Source organism: Argiope bruennichi, chromosome 5 (genome assembly GCF_947563725.1).
Source record: "Argiope bruennichi chromosome 5, qqArgBrue1.1, whole genome shotgun sequence".
NCBI lineage: Eukaryota > Metazoa > Arthropoda > Arachnida > Araneae > Araneidae > Argiope > Argiope bruennichi.
In genome coordinates this window covers 125097585-125114935 of record NC_079155.1, presented here as the reverse complement: position 1 = coordinate 125114935, position 17351 = coordinate 125097585, and the positions used below count along the sequence as shown (strand labels likewise).

The following is a 17351-nucleotide window of genomic DNA, read 5'->3' as shown; positions in this document are numbered from 1 at the left end:
TTGACCGGCTATACAAATATGAAAAGTTTACCCTTGAAATAAATCGTTCTTAAAAAGTCAATATTGCAGATTGACCGCTGTGAAAGCAAACAATATTACGATTTCAGACAAAAAATCTGATATTTTTATTATTATCAAAGTTTATTTGATTCCCTTCCTATCAGCCTGGAGCGTATAAAAAGCAACTCCGTCTCTCTTATCACGTGAAACATGAGAAGCGAAATGAATTTTGTATTTTTGTTTGCTTTTGGCTTGTTTGCAGTCGCTCAGAGCCAGCAGACGCCCAGTGCTAGCGAGCTGAAAACATTATATCCATGCTGGAAGTATGGAATTTGTGAAGGTAAGAATTTAAAAAAAATTAGTCGGCATAAATGAAACTAACTTTTCAGAAAAATTATTTTTCATAGTTAGTGTTAAAAAAGAACTCTAACTGCTAGCATTTGAAATGTCTGCTGCACATTCCGTCAAAAAATTAATAATAAAACAATATATATAATAAAAATAATATAAGCATGCCATTGTATAATATGACACATAAGATAAATAAAAACATGTTTTTTTATTTAAAATAGTATATTATAATTTAAATTAATTGTTAAATTTATATTTTCAAAATTATTGTATAGGAGCACATAAAGATTTTAGCACCAATCTAAAAAGCAACAATTGGAAACAAACAAAATTTTAGTTATTTCTGTTCTGTGTGTCCGAAGATATAAAGCAAAATTTTTATGCATTCATAATATCATTGCACTTTTCGGAATGGCGACACAAACAAAAAGGGAAACTTCTAGCTGCGACTTCAAACTAATGATTAAGAACGGATATAAGGTTTTTTCTTTTCAAATTAATTATAATGCTATATCAAAGGAAAATTTTACAATTAATTTAGTAAAAAGATACCATTTTACAAACATTCGAAAGAAACTGTTTTAACAAATGCTGGGTAATTAAGTTTGCAGAAAATTCTATGAAATCATTGATTTCATAGAATTAATGATTTCATAGTTATATAAATAATAATACAAAAATGAATTTTTTAATGGTTGTTGGACGAATTATGAATGAATATAGTTTCAAAAATATCATTCAGCAAAAATATCCATTAATAAAATAGAATGATAAATCTATGAATGAGTTTAATTCTGGCATTAAATTTTCAAATAATATCAAACAAAAATAAACCGAAATTTAAAGATGTATAACTCTATTCCTTTTCTTCGTGATTCTATGCAAAAATGAAGAAATTTAATGCATGCGCCACATGAAAATTTTCATTATAAATGTTCATTTTTGTTTGGTGGAAGCTAATAATAAAAATCATATTTTGTAGATAAAGAAATTTTTGAAAGCAATCATCTAATTACATTTTTCAGCTAAGTTAAAAATAATTGATGAGAAAACATTTTTTTATTTCAAAGAGAGAAGTTAAGTTTTTTAGATATTCAATTAATTTATTTATTCAAACAACATTTAAAAAAAAAAGATAAGAATAAGCAAAATAATTATCCAGCATACTGAAATATCAAATCACTGATTCTTGTAAATAAGATTTTATTGGTCAAGAATAACAAAGCGAGTAAATGAGTGTGTCTTAAGTTTATTTATGGTAAAGAAATTTTATTAATATTAATTTTTTGGTTATTTGGTCTTTTCTTTTCCCATTTAAACATGAAAATAAAAATACGCAATTTTAAATTCATATTTAAATAAATGTTTTGCTCATATCTTTCAGGGCAGATCATTTTAAAATTGTCGAAAAGACCAGATTTAATTAAAATATAGAAAGAATATTCAAGGGCAAAAAGTAAATTAATGTTTGTAATATCATATATTTCATAAATATATGACTATTGAAACAGTCTCAAAATCTTTTTTATATACGCATATTTCTAGGGGCGTTTCATCAAATCATCTAAAATATCCTATTCAGAGAGTTTTTAATAGAAGCAATTGTTTAAAAGAAGAAAATTTAAAAACAAAATAGAAACGGTCCACTGACGTTCATACGATTTTCATGTGTAGATTCCGAGAATTAGAAATGTTCCAGTGGTTGTTGTTTTTTTGACAGGATACCAACCATTATCATTGAAAGGCATGCAAAGTTAGTTTTTATATGAAGATGTTTTCAAATGCTTATTTCCATAAACTTCAACGTGTCTCTGTTTGCATTTACCCAACAGTGAATGAAATCTGGTTTCTAGGATGCCCATTACTGCCTAAACACTTAAGTCGTTGAACATATTTCCAAACGCCTTTAAATCAATATATGGATAATGATACATGGTATTAAAGGAAGGATACCAAGGAAGTAAAAAGGCTCCCAATTGACAAAACAAAGAAAGGTTTCATTCAAAATTTATATATATATATATAATATATATATATATATATATATATATATATATATATATATATATATATATATATATATATATATATATATATATATATATATATATATATATATATATATATATATATATATATATATATATATATATATATATATATATATATATATTGTTCTCCATATTTACCTAGCATACAGTGGCTTTATTCCGTAATATAAAATGAAATTAATATATATAAATGAAATAAATCCATAATATAAATTTTTCTTACTGATAATTCGATTATGCAAATACATGCGGCGGATTTTGGAAGGAGGCGCGGGCAATTTGAAAAAATAAACTGAAATAGATACTGAAATAATTATTAAAAAGGCTGTAATAACCTTATTGTACCTGGAAAGACTTAATTTGAATAAGAAAACTAAAGCAAAGGCATTTTTTAAATTCCATTTTACAAATCCAGACTTTACAAAATTTTAACGTATTCAGTTTCTCAGAGAAATTATTAATAAATTGAGCAGAATATTATGATTATTTAAAAAGCAAAATTTTTAATTGTTTTAGATGACACAGCAAGAAAAGAATTGAACGACTGTATTCATATACTGAAACCAAAGGTAAGACTTCAATGTCATTTTCAAGATTTTTCATGATCGCTGTTCTGTTCCAGAAATCTTCTGACAAAATCATAGGGAATTATTAATGAACAAAATGAAGTTTCCAAGCTCTGCTTTTAAATTCTCTCTTCAGATTTTTGAAAATTATAGTTTAAAATGATTTACTCTTGTGGATATATTTTCAAATTAACTTGGTGTCTACTCAGAAGAAAAGAAGTTATAATTAAAAACACCTCCACAAAAACAAAACGACGCTAATATTTCACAATTATAGCAAAGTCCATTGTTTTGTATTTTAGTTCATGCATATTATTTATTCAAAGGCATGTGTAAAGTATTAAAGAAGTGTTATTTAGTTTTGAGTGTCACTTAGACTAATTTTATAAAAAAAAATCTTTATTAATTTAACTAGTTGGTTTATCTACCTTTTTTCAAACTCAAGTCACCTAAACTGAAAGAAAACACTTAGTTGAACTACGATAATCATTTCATGAAATAATTTCAATTTCATATTTATATATTTACAATAATATTCTCATACTCAAAATTATAGCAAGGAATTGAACAATCGATGCTAATATTTTAATATTTTACTTGCGATTTAACAAAAATGAATGTTAAACTTTTCAAATTATCATTATTTTACTACTCGTTGACTTGATAGAACTTCTAGATATTCTAGTTTTCATCTTTTGATATTATCATGTTACCCCCTCCCCAGTAAAATCTCCTTCTGTTTTAAACGGCATTCTACCCAAAATCATAAATTCAGAAATGTACTTATTGTTAGGTGTTTATTTATTTAATTTTTTGGGGAAAAAATCAAAATAATCTTCTTGATATTATCAAGAATTAATGTCAAGTTTTAGTTTTCTTGTCAGTAATTTAGCATTTTATTCTACACTTGACGCCAAATGATTTCAAATTATAATTAAAAGCGTATTAATGCACATAGGTTTTAATTTATAAAGACATTATTGTAAAGAACATAGTAGATTTTTTTTTTTAATATCAGTTGCTAATTTGCCATAAAAAGCAAATATTAATGGCTGGACGGAGAATTGTTCACGCTACTAGATTTAAAACTATACTTCCCATAGTAAAATAAATTATTCCAAATACTTTTAAAAATATCCTTTTGGTTATATACAAAATCTGTTCCCAGTATCCTGAAATGAAAATTTTCAAGTGGAGTTGAGGATAATAACCCGTTTCTCAAAAGGAAATAAAAAATGGAAGTACCCTTGTTCTCATTATATTCAAGAATTCTGTAACTTTGCAATATAACCGAAGTACTACAGAAAAAACAATAAAAGGTATGTTTCAATTCTTCCGAACATACTTGCAAATAAAATAATAAATCTCCGTGAGATAATACTGCAGAAAGTATGAAAATTGTGTGGCTTCCCCCGAAGAAAATGTATGCTTTAATATGCGTTGAGGCGACACACGAGCAGTCTGTAATCATCATCATTCATATTCTCAGTTGCCCCGCCTGAATCTATTTAGAAATATTTTTTTAATTTATTAAAACGTCAGTTGAAAGATAATCAATGAAAAGATAATTCTTGATATATCAATGAAAAGATTTTTTAAGTTTTAAAATGCTTCTTTTTTATGCGATATAACGAGTTTCGAAGTTAGTTAGGAAAAATTTTAAAATTCCGTAAATTTTAATTCAAAATTTAAAAAAAAAACCTTTTTAGTTGCCACCTATGCCCGAAAACTAACTGTGGTTTTTTTTAGTTAATATTACAAAGGAGCTTCAATTTTCGAATCTAATTAGTTATTAAACTTAGTCTAATTTATTGAATATCGTTTCCTATTTACAATAGAATCATTCGTCTTCTATAGTATTTTTAGAATAAGCCTAACCCAAATAGTACGACGTTTTATGAATTTTTTATGTACTTACAGATTTTACATTAGTCGGGGGAAGATTTTTCATTTTTATAAATTTTAATAATAATTCAACGACCATACTCAGTTTTGCCTTTCATACTATACTCAATTCAACTTTTTTTATTTTGCATTTGTGTGTGTACATATACTGTGCATATATACTGAGGTACTCTAAAGGAAGCAAGGTTGTAAGTATATAGTTTTTTTTGTCATGATATTTCACACATACTGAAGATATTTTATGCATTATTTATTTCAGGAACTCACAGCCTACTCCGATTATACTGCGAAAAATTTCTATAAATTCAACAATTCACAATTTTCTAATATAGAAAAGGAATATTGCAGTTATGATGATAATAAAAAGGTTAGTTTTTTTTTAAATCATAATAGTGTTAGTATTCTAAACTTATAGATACGTTAGATTGGTTGTTATAAAAAATATATATGTATATGATCAAACGGTTTTAACTGCAGTGCTAAGCATTTTGCATCGTAGTACCTTGCCTCCCTATGAGTTGGATTTTGGATTAAAAATGGAAATAAATTAAGTTCTGCTGTATGCTTCGAATTAGTGTGCCTCCATGGCATCATTTTTCAGTGATATGAGTATTAAAACTCTTACATACCTGAGACAAAGATTTGGTCTTCCTTCCTCTTTCAAAACTTCTACTTCGCAATGTCTTTCTTCTCTCTCTCTTAAAGCAAGCGTGGAGCTTATTCTGAGAAGCTATTTCCTCTCTGTTTCATACCAGCTTCTTTTGATGTGCAGCAAAACATACTGGTAATTTTCAGTGGTTGATTATCTTTTAAACAGATTAAAAGTAGTATGTCAGTGGTTCGCAATGCATCGATCGAGAAGTATAGTAGTTACAAAATGGTAAAAATCTAGAAAACAAATGCATGGATCACTTTCTGGGGCTTACTGTCGAAGACCATAATTACACTCATGACAGAGTATGCAGATCGCGACAAAGTATGCAAAACTGCAAAATCTCGATATATCTCGAGCCGATAATTTCTTCATCAAACTCAGAAGAACAAGCTCACTAACTCTTCTCCAATTCTGCTTGAGGCCCTTGCCTAAAAATTTATTATGTAAGATTTTTGAACTGCCAAAATGGATGCTTTTTTGCCATTAAACACGTTTCTAAAATTTGACTCACATTCCGCTCTTCTCATTGAATGCAGGTGCATCTCTTGTACTATTTTTATAATACTGTTACGCATCTTGTAAAGTAAATTTCAGTTCCATTCAATTTATATTCGTTATCGGTAAGAATGCTAATTCATTTTTCTCCATTCTTCATTCATTTTTAATTTTGCTTTGGATAGCTTGAAATAGCACTTAATATTGTATCTGAAAAACTAATTATTTTGTCGCTTAGGATTGCTCACCAAATAAAGTCAAATCTGTTTGTTTGTTTTTAATATATCAATAGATGTCTCTTTTCGAATGAAAGTTGTTCTAATATTTGCAGTAATTTTTTTACTCTTATTTTTTTTTTATTTATTTCTGAAGAGATTTATTTTTCTAGATGTTTTATTTCCTTAGATAAGATTAATCTAATTATTGTTTTTGTACATGAGATATGCTTGACCCAATTGATTTGTAAGTTTATTTTGATTTATTCGAAATTTTTTATCATATTTTTGTATTTTTTTATGTAACTTTTAATTGTTTTTACATAGAATTTTGTTCAAGGGAAAGTTGTTATACTGCTTTTCCTATTCTGTTCAGGGGCTGTGGACTCTCTTAGGCATTTTAGCGAATTATTCATTTAGAGTTATGGAATTTCTCATGCATATGTATTAAAATATAAACAAGTCAAATTTCTTTTTTAAAAGCTTTTTAAAACGAAATATATTATTTTTAAAAAATTAAAAAGTACATAATTTTTAAATATTTCAAAATATTTTAGGCGATTAAATTTTTAATTTTTTTTCTTACTACCCAATGTAAATTTATTTGGAACAAAACTACATATGATTTTGTAATTCCAATTGAATGCTCATTTTTTACAAATATTTTTATGCACACGAATTGAATTTTCATAGAAATTTTATGTTTTCCTGAATTAAAATCGACTTTTAACTCTCTAAAAAAATCGAAATATAAAATGCGTACTCTTTTTTCTTTTAATGTTTAACCGAAATTCGAATTATCAATTATATTTAATTTCTTTAAAAATTAAGACACCTGGAGAAGTTTAAAGATATTCAAATCTAATTATAATATCATTTAGAAAAAAAGTCATTAAAAGTACTTTTTTTCCTCTAGGCACTTCAGATATTTATTTTATTGAACAATACATTTTATAACACTATTTTAGTTGCATATAAACTTATATTTTGATGATGAAACGATAAAAAAAATTTCATATTTTCGTCCATTTTTGCTTATTTAAAAGTCTACTGTCTCTTTAAAGTAAACTTAATTCTATTTATATACTTTTTTTCGCCATAGAATGTCCCCAAACTTGGATTCTCTAAAATCCCCTGTCAACTGAATGGAGATACGAGGAAAACTTTATTAAGAAGAAAATTGTATTAAACTTTACATACAGTACACAAAATAACTACACAACAATTATGTACAATATAATAAAGAAAAGATGCAGTGTTTGGTAGGGAATATGAGTTCAAGAATTTTGATTAAGTTAATATTTCTTTGAGAAGGGCTTGAGTGTGGACGGAGACAAAACTTTTTTCTAGACTTGGGTCTGGAGAAAATAAAAAACAAGCGCTTTATAACACTGAATTTTTTCAAACATAAAATTAGGAATCAAGTTACTAATGACAATCTGAAATCATATATTAAATCTTTCTTTACATACAGTTTCAAACAAAGAATGGAAAGGCTTAGTTTTAAACTAGATACACAAAAAAAGCTTTCCATGAAAATGCAAATTCAATGTTTTGCACTCATAAAGATCATAGATTTTAGAACAAATATGTCATATCTTTTATGTCAAAGGTCTATATAATTTGCCAAAAATATCATGAACACAAACCAATTAAAATGATGCGTTTATTATTATTATTATTATTATTATTATTTTGAAAAAATATTAATTAGCTCGATGTTGGATATATAGTATTTGTATAAAATTCTTTAATTTGTAACATTATGAAGTTTGAATAAATTTTGCTAAAAACATACGTGAAATCCCATTTACTGAGAAATAATAATTTCACTGTCTAAAGCAGAGTTGATTAAGTAGAAATGAATTCAAAAGTAGCGATGTTTCCATTCATGATGGTATTATTTTTCTGAAAGATTTGTTGGAGTAGCTGATCGTAACATACTGAAACCATTGCTTCGTTTGTTTGATTAAATTCAATCAAAGCAATTAGCAATTTCCGAAAAAAAATTTCTTATTCCAATAAAAATATTTGATTTGGCATAAAAATAATTGCGATTTCTCCTCAAGAAATAGGATATTAATTTTGAATCGGTCAAGAAACTTCTATCGATGATATACTTTTTTTTTCTGTAAAAATTTGATGTCTTTCTTGAACAATTCTATGAATGTGAATTATAATGAATTACGAACTCAAATGAACGTGAAATTACTTCTTTACTCTCCGTTCATATAATTATTTATCCATATCAGTAAGACACTGAAATGCGGTCTCACTATTTCAGCAGCATTGTGACACTGTTCGCAAATCTTTACGAAAACATAAATAAATTTAATTCGATGATGCTCAGCTTAGAGTTCAGAATGGATGTAATATTACTTCTCAAATGAATTGCAATACTTTTTTATGATCTACTAAGCAAGTGGCCTGGTAGTAAAGTCTCGGCTGCGGAATCGGGGGGTTTCAGGATCGAGACCCGATTCCATCGAAGAGCAGACATGTACGCGAGTCTTGTGCACGTTAAATCAGGGGAGGCCAAACGTACTCCCGCTAGTGTGGTGCGGAGTTTGGAGAGTGGGTAACACACCAGTTGTCGTCATCGTCATCTGACCGCTGTTCAAGATTACGAGGTCCGTCCCAAAATAGCCCTAGTGTTGCTTTAAAACGGATACAACAGCTTTGAATACAACTACGCTCGTCATACAACAGCTTTGAATAATACTACACTCAGCTTGTGTCGAAAGTAGTGTTAAGGTCTAAGAAAATTAACATCAAGTGAAATAAATAGTGTAGAGAACAAAAATCATTCATAAAGAAAACTAAACTATCTGTTTGTGAAAAAAAGAGCTTTAATTTTCCTTTATAATAAATACATTAACTATTGCCAGCTTTAGTTATAACACTTTTATTATTATTAAATTCTTACTTAATATTTTTTATATTTAGTGAATAAGTAGAATTTGTATCAAAATTGATTTTGTTCTTTCATTAATTAAAAGATTAATCATTAACTAACATATTTAAAATACAAAAAAAAAATATTATATGGTTAAAGTATTTCAATTTTTATTAACATTGGTGTCATTCCTTATTATTTGGCTGTTAATTTCATATACATATATATATTTCACAATCCTTTTTAAGTCCTATTTCTTTTTCTGATTCTAGCAATATGTCTTTGATAAATTAATGGACGCCGACAAAGGTTTTGAGAAAGTAAGTAATGCTCTATAAATATTGTACATCAATTTCAATGAATGAAAAATTTATTGAACAAAACCAAAACGTATTGATGTCATTCCATCAATTAAACTACATTCAATTTATTTCAATTAAAATGCAAATAATTTTATTTTATACATTTCTTTGATGATACAAATAAGTGAGATGATGTGCAAGAAAGATACAACAAAAATTTTACAATTTAAAGAATTACTGTCTGTTCTGTTGAAGCATTTAAAGTAAATCTCTCAATTGAATTAGTATCGAAGTGTCAACATTTTCATTAAAATAATAGCAAATTTTGATTTTGATTTACCTTTCCAAATTTAAATTAAAAATATTTAGAAAATCCGAAACATTTATTTTCAGAAGTTTCGTTTCTGTTCTCACTTTTATATTGATTTTTAGACTTTTCGAAATTACTACATTATTATTACTGAGCTTGTTTCATGTGTGTATATTCCATGTTGTAAAATCTACTTCAATAAAGCTAAATCCGCGTATAATTTTAAAACGAATTATCTTAATTCAGTTTTATATGTCGTTTTATTATGTTTAAATATAAGATGTTTTGAAGAGTGCAATGAAAATGTACTCCTCCTTCTAACACTATTCTTATATTTACCATGTCCAATCATCTGAGATCTAAGACGAGGGCCAATGCTCCTAGAAGAGAATTTTTGAGAATAAATTTCGAATATTTTCTTAGAGGCGAAAATTCCACATGTCATTCCAAAACAAATGAGATCTATGAGAAACGTTAGGAAACAAAACAGTACAGCATTTTTGTTTTAGCATTCAAGATTTTTTTTATATTTTTTGATAATTTTTTTAGAGAATTGCTATTAATCTTGGATAAAATTTGAGCAAACGTTTCATTAATTACTCTATAAAATACTATTTCAAGGGCATTAGCTTAAAGGGTTTTTTGTCTTATAATCAACTGGTGATATTCACATTTGTAATTAGAATTTTTACCATCGCATTCGTCTTATAATATCACAGTTATCCATTCATTGGGTGACATAAGATGCACTGCACTCGCTTCAAAGGGCGCTAGTCCCCCAAAAGGAAACATTAAAATTTAATCTTTGATAAATTCTGTTATAATAGTTTTTAAACTTTACTTAATTTGATTAATATTATACTTGTAACGACAACTGACTACTCCGAGCCTACACATGGAAAAATCTGATTGGGTCGTTGCGAAAGCATTGGTGGGTATTATGGTTGACACATAAGGATAATCACCGGCCACGGTACAACCCCACAAGGAGGAAGAACGTCCCGTCATCGGTAGAGAACAGCTACCCTATACCTTTTTCTGACCCCATCAGGAGACGAGAACCAATCACCATTCCGGATCCTTCTCATCCCAATATTTGAGATGCCCCTCATGGGGCTTTATCAATCTTGTAAATGTGAAGTTTTGTAATCAAGTTTTCCCGCACTTTCAAATATCCTAGCTGCTCTGAAATTTTGTATAGTCGCGTGTTTTCGATGACAATATAATACTTTAATATTTTCATATCTTAATTGTCGATTAATTATTTAATAATAACTAAATTTTTATTCTAATGGGTAATATTATCTGTTTTTAAATGTGAAAGAAAATTGATTACATGATTACATAATATTTATAATATTGAATGAGGAAATACATTAAAGCCACGAAAGTATGAAAAAAAAGTAATTCTAAAAGCACTTAAATTAGTGTATTGATCGATAAAAAAATTATTTAATACAAAAAAATGTATAAAATTTTAAAAGTATTGATCATTATAATAAAGTAACAAACAAGGGGAGGGAACAGGCAGAGATATCCAATTCAATTTGAGACATGTATATTAATTATTCACTTTTTAAATTATGAAAAATAAACAGAAACCAATTCCAATAAAACAACCTTAAACTTTCGGCTCGACAGATTTAATAATGAGTCGTCGCCTAGCTAGGTGGCGATGTATATCAATCTTTTAAATGTAACCGATATGCAGATTAGGTCGCGTATCCATTAGCTGATCAGAAATCAAACCTCCATGCATTGCTTTCCTTTAACAGTATTCAGAGCCATAAAATAACCATTCATTTACACGATAAAAGAGTTCAAATTAAAATTCGACTTCTAAATAGTAAAATTATTATAAAAACAACTTTAATGGTAGTAAATAATAACTATTATTACGATTATCATTAAAATGTTAAGTTTTTTAACTATTTGTGTAAAAATGGCTAGGAAATTTCGTTCTAAATGTGCAGAACCGGTTGGAATCACAATTGGAACAGAGAGTAACTGCTAATTTATGGAATACATACGAAGATAGCCAAACGTTGAAGACTGTTTCTAAGCATATTTCCTATAGAAATAGAGCTTTTATGAAAGCGCACAGTTTCAATTTATCAATTCTTCAAAATGGACCAAATTGTCTATTTCATTGACCAAATTGTCAACAAGACACTGTGCAAGCTGTTGATGGCTCCATAATGATTTGGTCAGTTTTCCCATGGAATGGACTGGGTTCTCTGGTCCAACTGAACCAATCATTGACTGTAAATGATTATGTTCAGCTACTTGGAGACCACTTGCAGCCATTCATCTACCCAAACAAGGATGGAATTTTTATGTATGACGTTGCACCATGTCACCAGGCCACAACTGTTCGCGATTGATTTAAAGAACATTCTGAACAATTCTAGCAAATGAATTCGTCCGTCATGATTTTTATATCTTTCGACATGAATCCCATCGAACATTAATGGGACATGATCGATGCACGAAATCCGGACTTCCAAGGACTTGTTGAGTCTAAACCGTGTCAGGTTGCTGCACTTCACCGGCAAAAGAGGTCCCCCATGCTATTATAGGAGGTATCTCATAGCTGTTATCAGTTCAGTGTATAATAAATCTCATTCCAAACTGAATTTTCCAACCCGAGCTTTCTCCTTGAAATCGTTGTGAAGTTATTAGAAATAAAATCCCTAATTATTCATTAAAAATCAAATATAACAGAAACATACTTAAAATTCCAATTTATTTAGAGTAATTCTGTAAGTACATGAAGTTTTTGCGATTTTATTTTGACGTTCATATTCTTGTTAAAATTATAAAAAACCTTTGTAAAAAAATATTTTATTATCTATCAATTTTGAAGACAAACCTCTTTAACTTCCAAAATTCTCCCTGAGCGACCTTGCAATCAGCTTCAGATGATGGCCTATGGATACTTAATTATAATAAGAAATTGATTCTGTACCTCTAGATTTCGTCATTGAAAAAAAATTTCTCTGCAAAATTCTGAGATATCCTTCTTCTTTAACACGTCTAACATAATACAGCACATGTGAATGTCGCACTCATTTGATTTTTTGTGCACTTTTTTTTTACTGAATTTGCTCCATAATTTTGTTTTTAACTCATCTCTAAATGAGGATTGAAGGAGATTTCAAAATTTGTACAATACTATATTCTTATTGAGAATATACCATTTAATTATTTTCAGTTAATATATCGATTCTTTGTATATTAATTATTCAGTATCTGTTAATTAATTGTCATCTAAATAATTAAATTAACCTAAATTTTGAGCATATAGACATACCGTCATCTGGTAGTGAGTTTTGAAAAAAATTCAGAACTTCGTATTATTTATAATAATGGATTTAGAATTTTTTTATAAAAAAAATAAAACATAATTAAAACAAAACAAAAATTATATTTTAATACATTAATCAAAGTTTGTTGAAAAAAACTCTTATTTACTTTATAGAAAGTTTGTGATGATGAAGACAAGAAAGGCACTTGTTCCAGGATGAAAGCAGCGATAGTAAGAAATTTTGGAAACTTGAATGCCTATAATTAATTCATTCATAAAATAGCTTATAATTCACTCATTCATAAATTCATTTGATTCCAATTTTCATTCTTATTAATATATATTTAAGTAATAAGCATCCTATTACAAGTACTGCAAATAATCAGAATAATTATTTTGCTATATTTTATTTATTTATTTTACTTTTTTTATTTTTGTTTCATATATATATCCGAAACTTCCGTAGTTTGAAATTTTGCCAAAAGTGGCATTGTAACGAAAAAAATAACAGTTCAAAAATAAAAGTATAACAGATTTTTTTTAAATTTACATACCTGTGTACTTCGAGTACATACCTTGTCGATCAATAATATTCTGAAAGCTTACCACGTCGTTATCAGCATTAACATTTTAGCAAAAATAAATCGAAGGATGCAGGCTTTCATCAGTTATATGCTTTTGATAAACAGTGGTCGTATGAGTCAGAAGTCGCAAGGTTCAGATCTAGGGCTTGTGCTCCCAGGCAAATGGCAAAGAATGCGAAATAAACGTTCATCTGAAATGCCGTTCTTTGACAAAATGCCCGGATAATATGATCTCCAGGATTCTGCTATATCTGTTACTTATGACTGTACATGAATCTGTTCCCCCTGACTTCCACGAGGAAGTATGAGCCAACAATGAACTTCGCCGTGAATTTGCTCTGACATAGAGTGTATGTAGCGGCTGTTGTTGCGTGGCATGAAAATTGATAGAAATCTTTATTTGGCTGTTCAGTGTGTTCATAGCACCACCTAAATGAAGATAAGCATCGCCTATCCATGATGCGCGATGGCCAGCCGTCATTCAATGAGCATACTCGCCAGAAAAATCCGATCATTTCCTTAAGTTTTTCATCCGCCGGTATGAACGAAGTGCTGCTGAAACCTTTCCTTTTGCTTACATTCTGGTAAAAGAGTTTTAGGATCAATGTATGTTCTCTTTTCTTTAGAGGTATATTCATTGAGGGCGAATGATTTCTTCATACCATCACGTATTGCTTTTAAAACGGAATCAAAAAAGCTAAGCATTAGCATATGGCTTTAAGCAATGCAGCGCCATCTGTTGGCAAAATTTCAAACCATTTTTTCAATCAGTTCTATGGTTTAAGTAACAAATATATGAAGTTTCATTCGGATGTGTTCAATAGAAACAGAACTACGAGTACCGTCAGTTCAATTTTAATTACCGTGTATAATTAATTCTATCATTTTCTTTAACATTTTAACTGACTCTTTTGTTAGTTACGATTTATTAAATTTTAATTCAACAAGTTTTTACTTACATTAGAATTATTACAATAGGAATTTGAAAAATTATACTACTATTTTTTTTAATTCTTAGTTTTTTCTTGTTTTAATTTTTCATACATTTATTTATTAATTGTTCGATTACTATTTTATAAGTCGGTTAAGAACTGTATCTAAATTTCTTGCAGCAATCTGTATGGTTAAAAGAACAGATCACAAAATATCGTGACGACATAAAAAACGCACCCGGCATTAATTTTCATATTCCAATCTCATATAACATTTCCGAAAATCGATTTCTCAATTTTCGAATTATTACAATTAAACTCTCTGATCTAATAAATAAAAAATAAGCATTCTTTGAAAAATGACCAAATTTAGTATTTTTTTTTTGTTTTGTTTTGTTTTGCTTCCTCCTTCTCAGCTTAGAATACAAATTGGTTTATTTTTTTTTAAATAATATTGAAAAATAAAGAAATGAAAAAGAAAATTTTCTATGTTTTGAAATGAAGGTTAAATCGCTCACCAATACTTAAAGGTATAAGATATCTAATAGAAAGACTTTCTACTTCATTAGAAAAAGTTTTTAGAATATTAATACCTACTTTAATTTTACTTCCGCCTCTTTACAAATGGGACAAGCGCTGGTGGTTCAAAGCCCAGTTTTATCAAAGTGCACGAAATGGATCGCATTAAATCCGTTAAGGTGAAACGTTTTCGAATTCATGAGATTATTATAATTAAATTGTGCAGTCGCTCACTGTCGGGCATATGTCGGGGCAAAGCAATGAAACTGTTCATAATATCTAGTAACTTTATATTATAACTTTATATATATATATATATATATATATATATATATATATATATATATATAGTTTCAATAAATTCTTCAGGTAAATTTACAGACATTAAAGCTGTATTATTTCAATTATATTAAATTATTCTACTACAGCAAAACTACTAAATTGGTATCATTAAAAACGCCATTTCTTAAATTGTAAAGTATTGAAAAATGTATTTTTTAGTATAAAATTTTTGTAAATTATTGTGGAAAACAACAAACTCCAAATTAATTTCTATTAAAACTCTAATTAATTTTTCAAGAAAATTGTTCCACGGTGCATTTTCCACCCTCCAAATTATATATGTGCCAAATTAGGAGGCAAGGGTCAAATGATCAAGCTTGTAATTTTTACTCACTCACACACACACACATGTGTAATTCTACAAAATAAATGTACATGTGTGGCAACACACATTCATCTTTATTAGTAGAAGAAATAACTGCATTTGACAGTATTCATAAAACTATTTCCTACCAATTTAACTTCAAACTTATAAACACTTTAACTTCTCGACTGAGCGGATTTCCAAGCCTATCGGTATATAATAACAATCGATTTAATTGTCTTAAATTGCTTTCAAGTAACTTCGTTTTTGAAAAAGAAAAATCTTTTTTTTTTTTTCTGAGCTGTTAAAACGCTACGAACTTGCGATTTGATGCTCTTTTTACTTCATGTTCTTAGAGGCGAAACTGTGCCGTATATCTCTCCAATTTTCAGACAATAATATCAAAACCCACTTATAAATTTCCTTTTAATCACTCAAGATAAAATAAACGGAGTTATGGATATTTTCAACAACCGCAGGTTCTTTAAAGTTTCAGTAGCACAAAATCCATTTACTTATACATATATGTATATATCAAATGTCTATATTATAGCATTTTGATATGCACATATGTTTATATTTTACATATATGTGTATATCAAAATGCTATAAAAAATATCTTTTCCTCGAAATTGTAGAAATCTTCTTAGTCCTATCGTCGTCTGTTACATTCATTTTTATGATGACTACACCATACACTGAATTTCTTTTATATTTTAAAACAAATGAAATAGATATAAAAAAATTAAATTTATTATTTTCGCCAAAATAAGCCCGAATTCTACAGAAAATAATAACATTCTCAAGAAAGTTTTAAAAACTTAATTATTTTTCAACATTTTTGAAGCATTTCGAATAAATTTTTTTTTCTAACATATGCGGTCATTTTAGAAAATGTGCGAACTTTTCCTAATGAATGTACTCTTTTTTAACTCATAATATCTAATTGAAACCGTCATCATATACAACTTGTATGAATAAATCTACATAATTATACTTTTATGTGCCTGAAATTTTGTATATTTCTTTATTTTTTTAACCTTTCAGAGCCTTAATATCATGTTCTTTTTTTTTTACATAGAACTGTGTCTACAATACCGAGCAAAAATTTCGTTCAGAAGATAAATGCTACAAAGTTTGATGATTCAGCAGATATTCAGTTTATTATGCACCTTGTTTAAAGGAATCTGAGAATTGTTTTTTAGAATCAAGAAAAAAAAGAATGTTAATAATAAAAAATTATATACATATATAAGAATCAGAATTTTTGTGATATTCAAAATTCAAAATGAATAAAATGATTCATATTTTTTCTTTACAGAAAATAATATAATATGATTGATTGGGATATACGATGATTTTTTTCTGCTTATTTGTTTAAAAACTTTTCTGAAGTACTATGCCATAATAAAATGCATTGTAAAAATGAGATTGTCATAGAGATTGTTATTCTTTTTCTCAGGAGTTTATCTCGTATCAAAATATAGAAGAGAAAGAGAGCATGTATCGTGTGTATGTGCGCATGGCTGAGATATGAGAGATCAGTATCCGGAAATTTCTATATTTGAAATCCGATTCCAACAAAAATCTGTGGTGCATGTTTAAGGGCCGAGGAAA

At 28.1% G+C, this 17351-nt stretch overlaps 1 protein-coding gene across 1 annotated transcript; it reads left to right on the top strand.

The window, feature by feature from the left end:
- The first annotated feature begins 214 nt into the window (after positions 1-214).
- On the top strand, positions 215-17075 carry LOC129969630 (uncharacterized). Its single transcript, XM_056084281.1, has 6 exons — positions 215-340; positions 2919-2971; positions 5133-5240; positions 9407-9454; positions 13228-13284; positions 16816-17075. The coding sequence occupies exons 1-6, from the start codon at positions 223-225 to the stop codon at positions 16873-16875; spliced, it is 444 nt and encodes a 147-aa protein (XP_055940256.1). The 5' UTR covers positions 215-222; the 3' UTR covers positions 16876-17075.
- Positions 17076-17351: the final 276 nt, after the last annotated feature.

Coding starts and splice junctions, on each gene's coding strand:
- LOC129969630 (XM_056084281.1), top strand. CDS start 223: ATGAATTTTGTATTTTTGTTTGCTTTTGGCTTGTTTGCAGTCGCTCAG. Junction 341..2,918: donor GAAGTATGGAATTTGTGAAG/GTAAGAATTTAA, acceptor TAATTGTTTTAG/ATGACACAGCAAGAAAAGAA. Junction 9,455..13,227: donor CCGACAAAGGTTTTGAGAAA/GTAAGTAATGCT, acceptor TTTACTTTATAG/AAAGTTTGTGATGATGAAGA.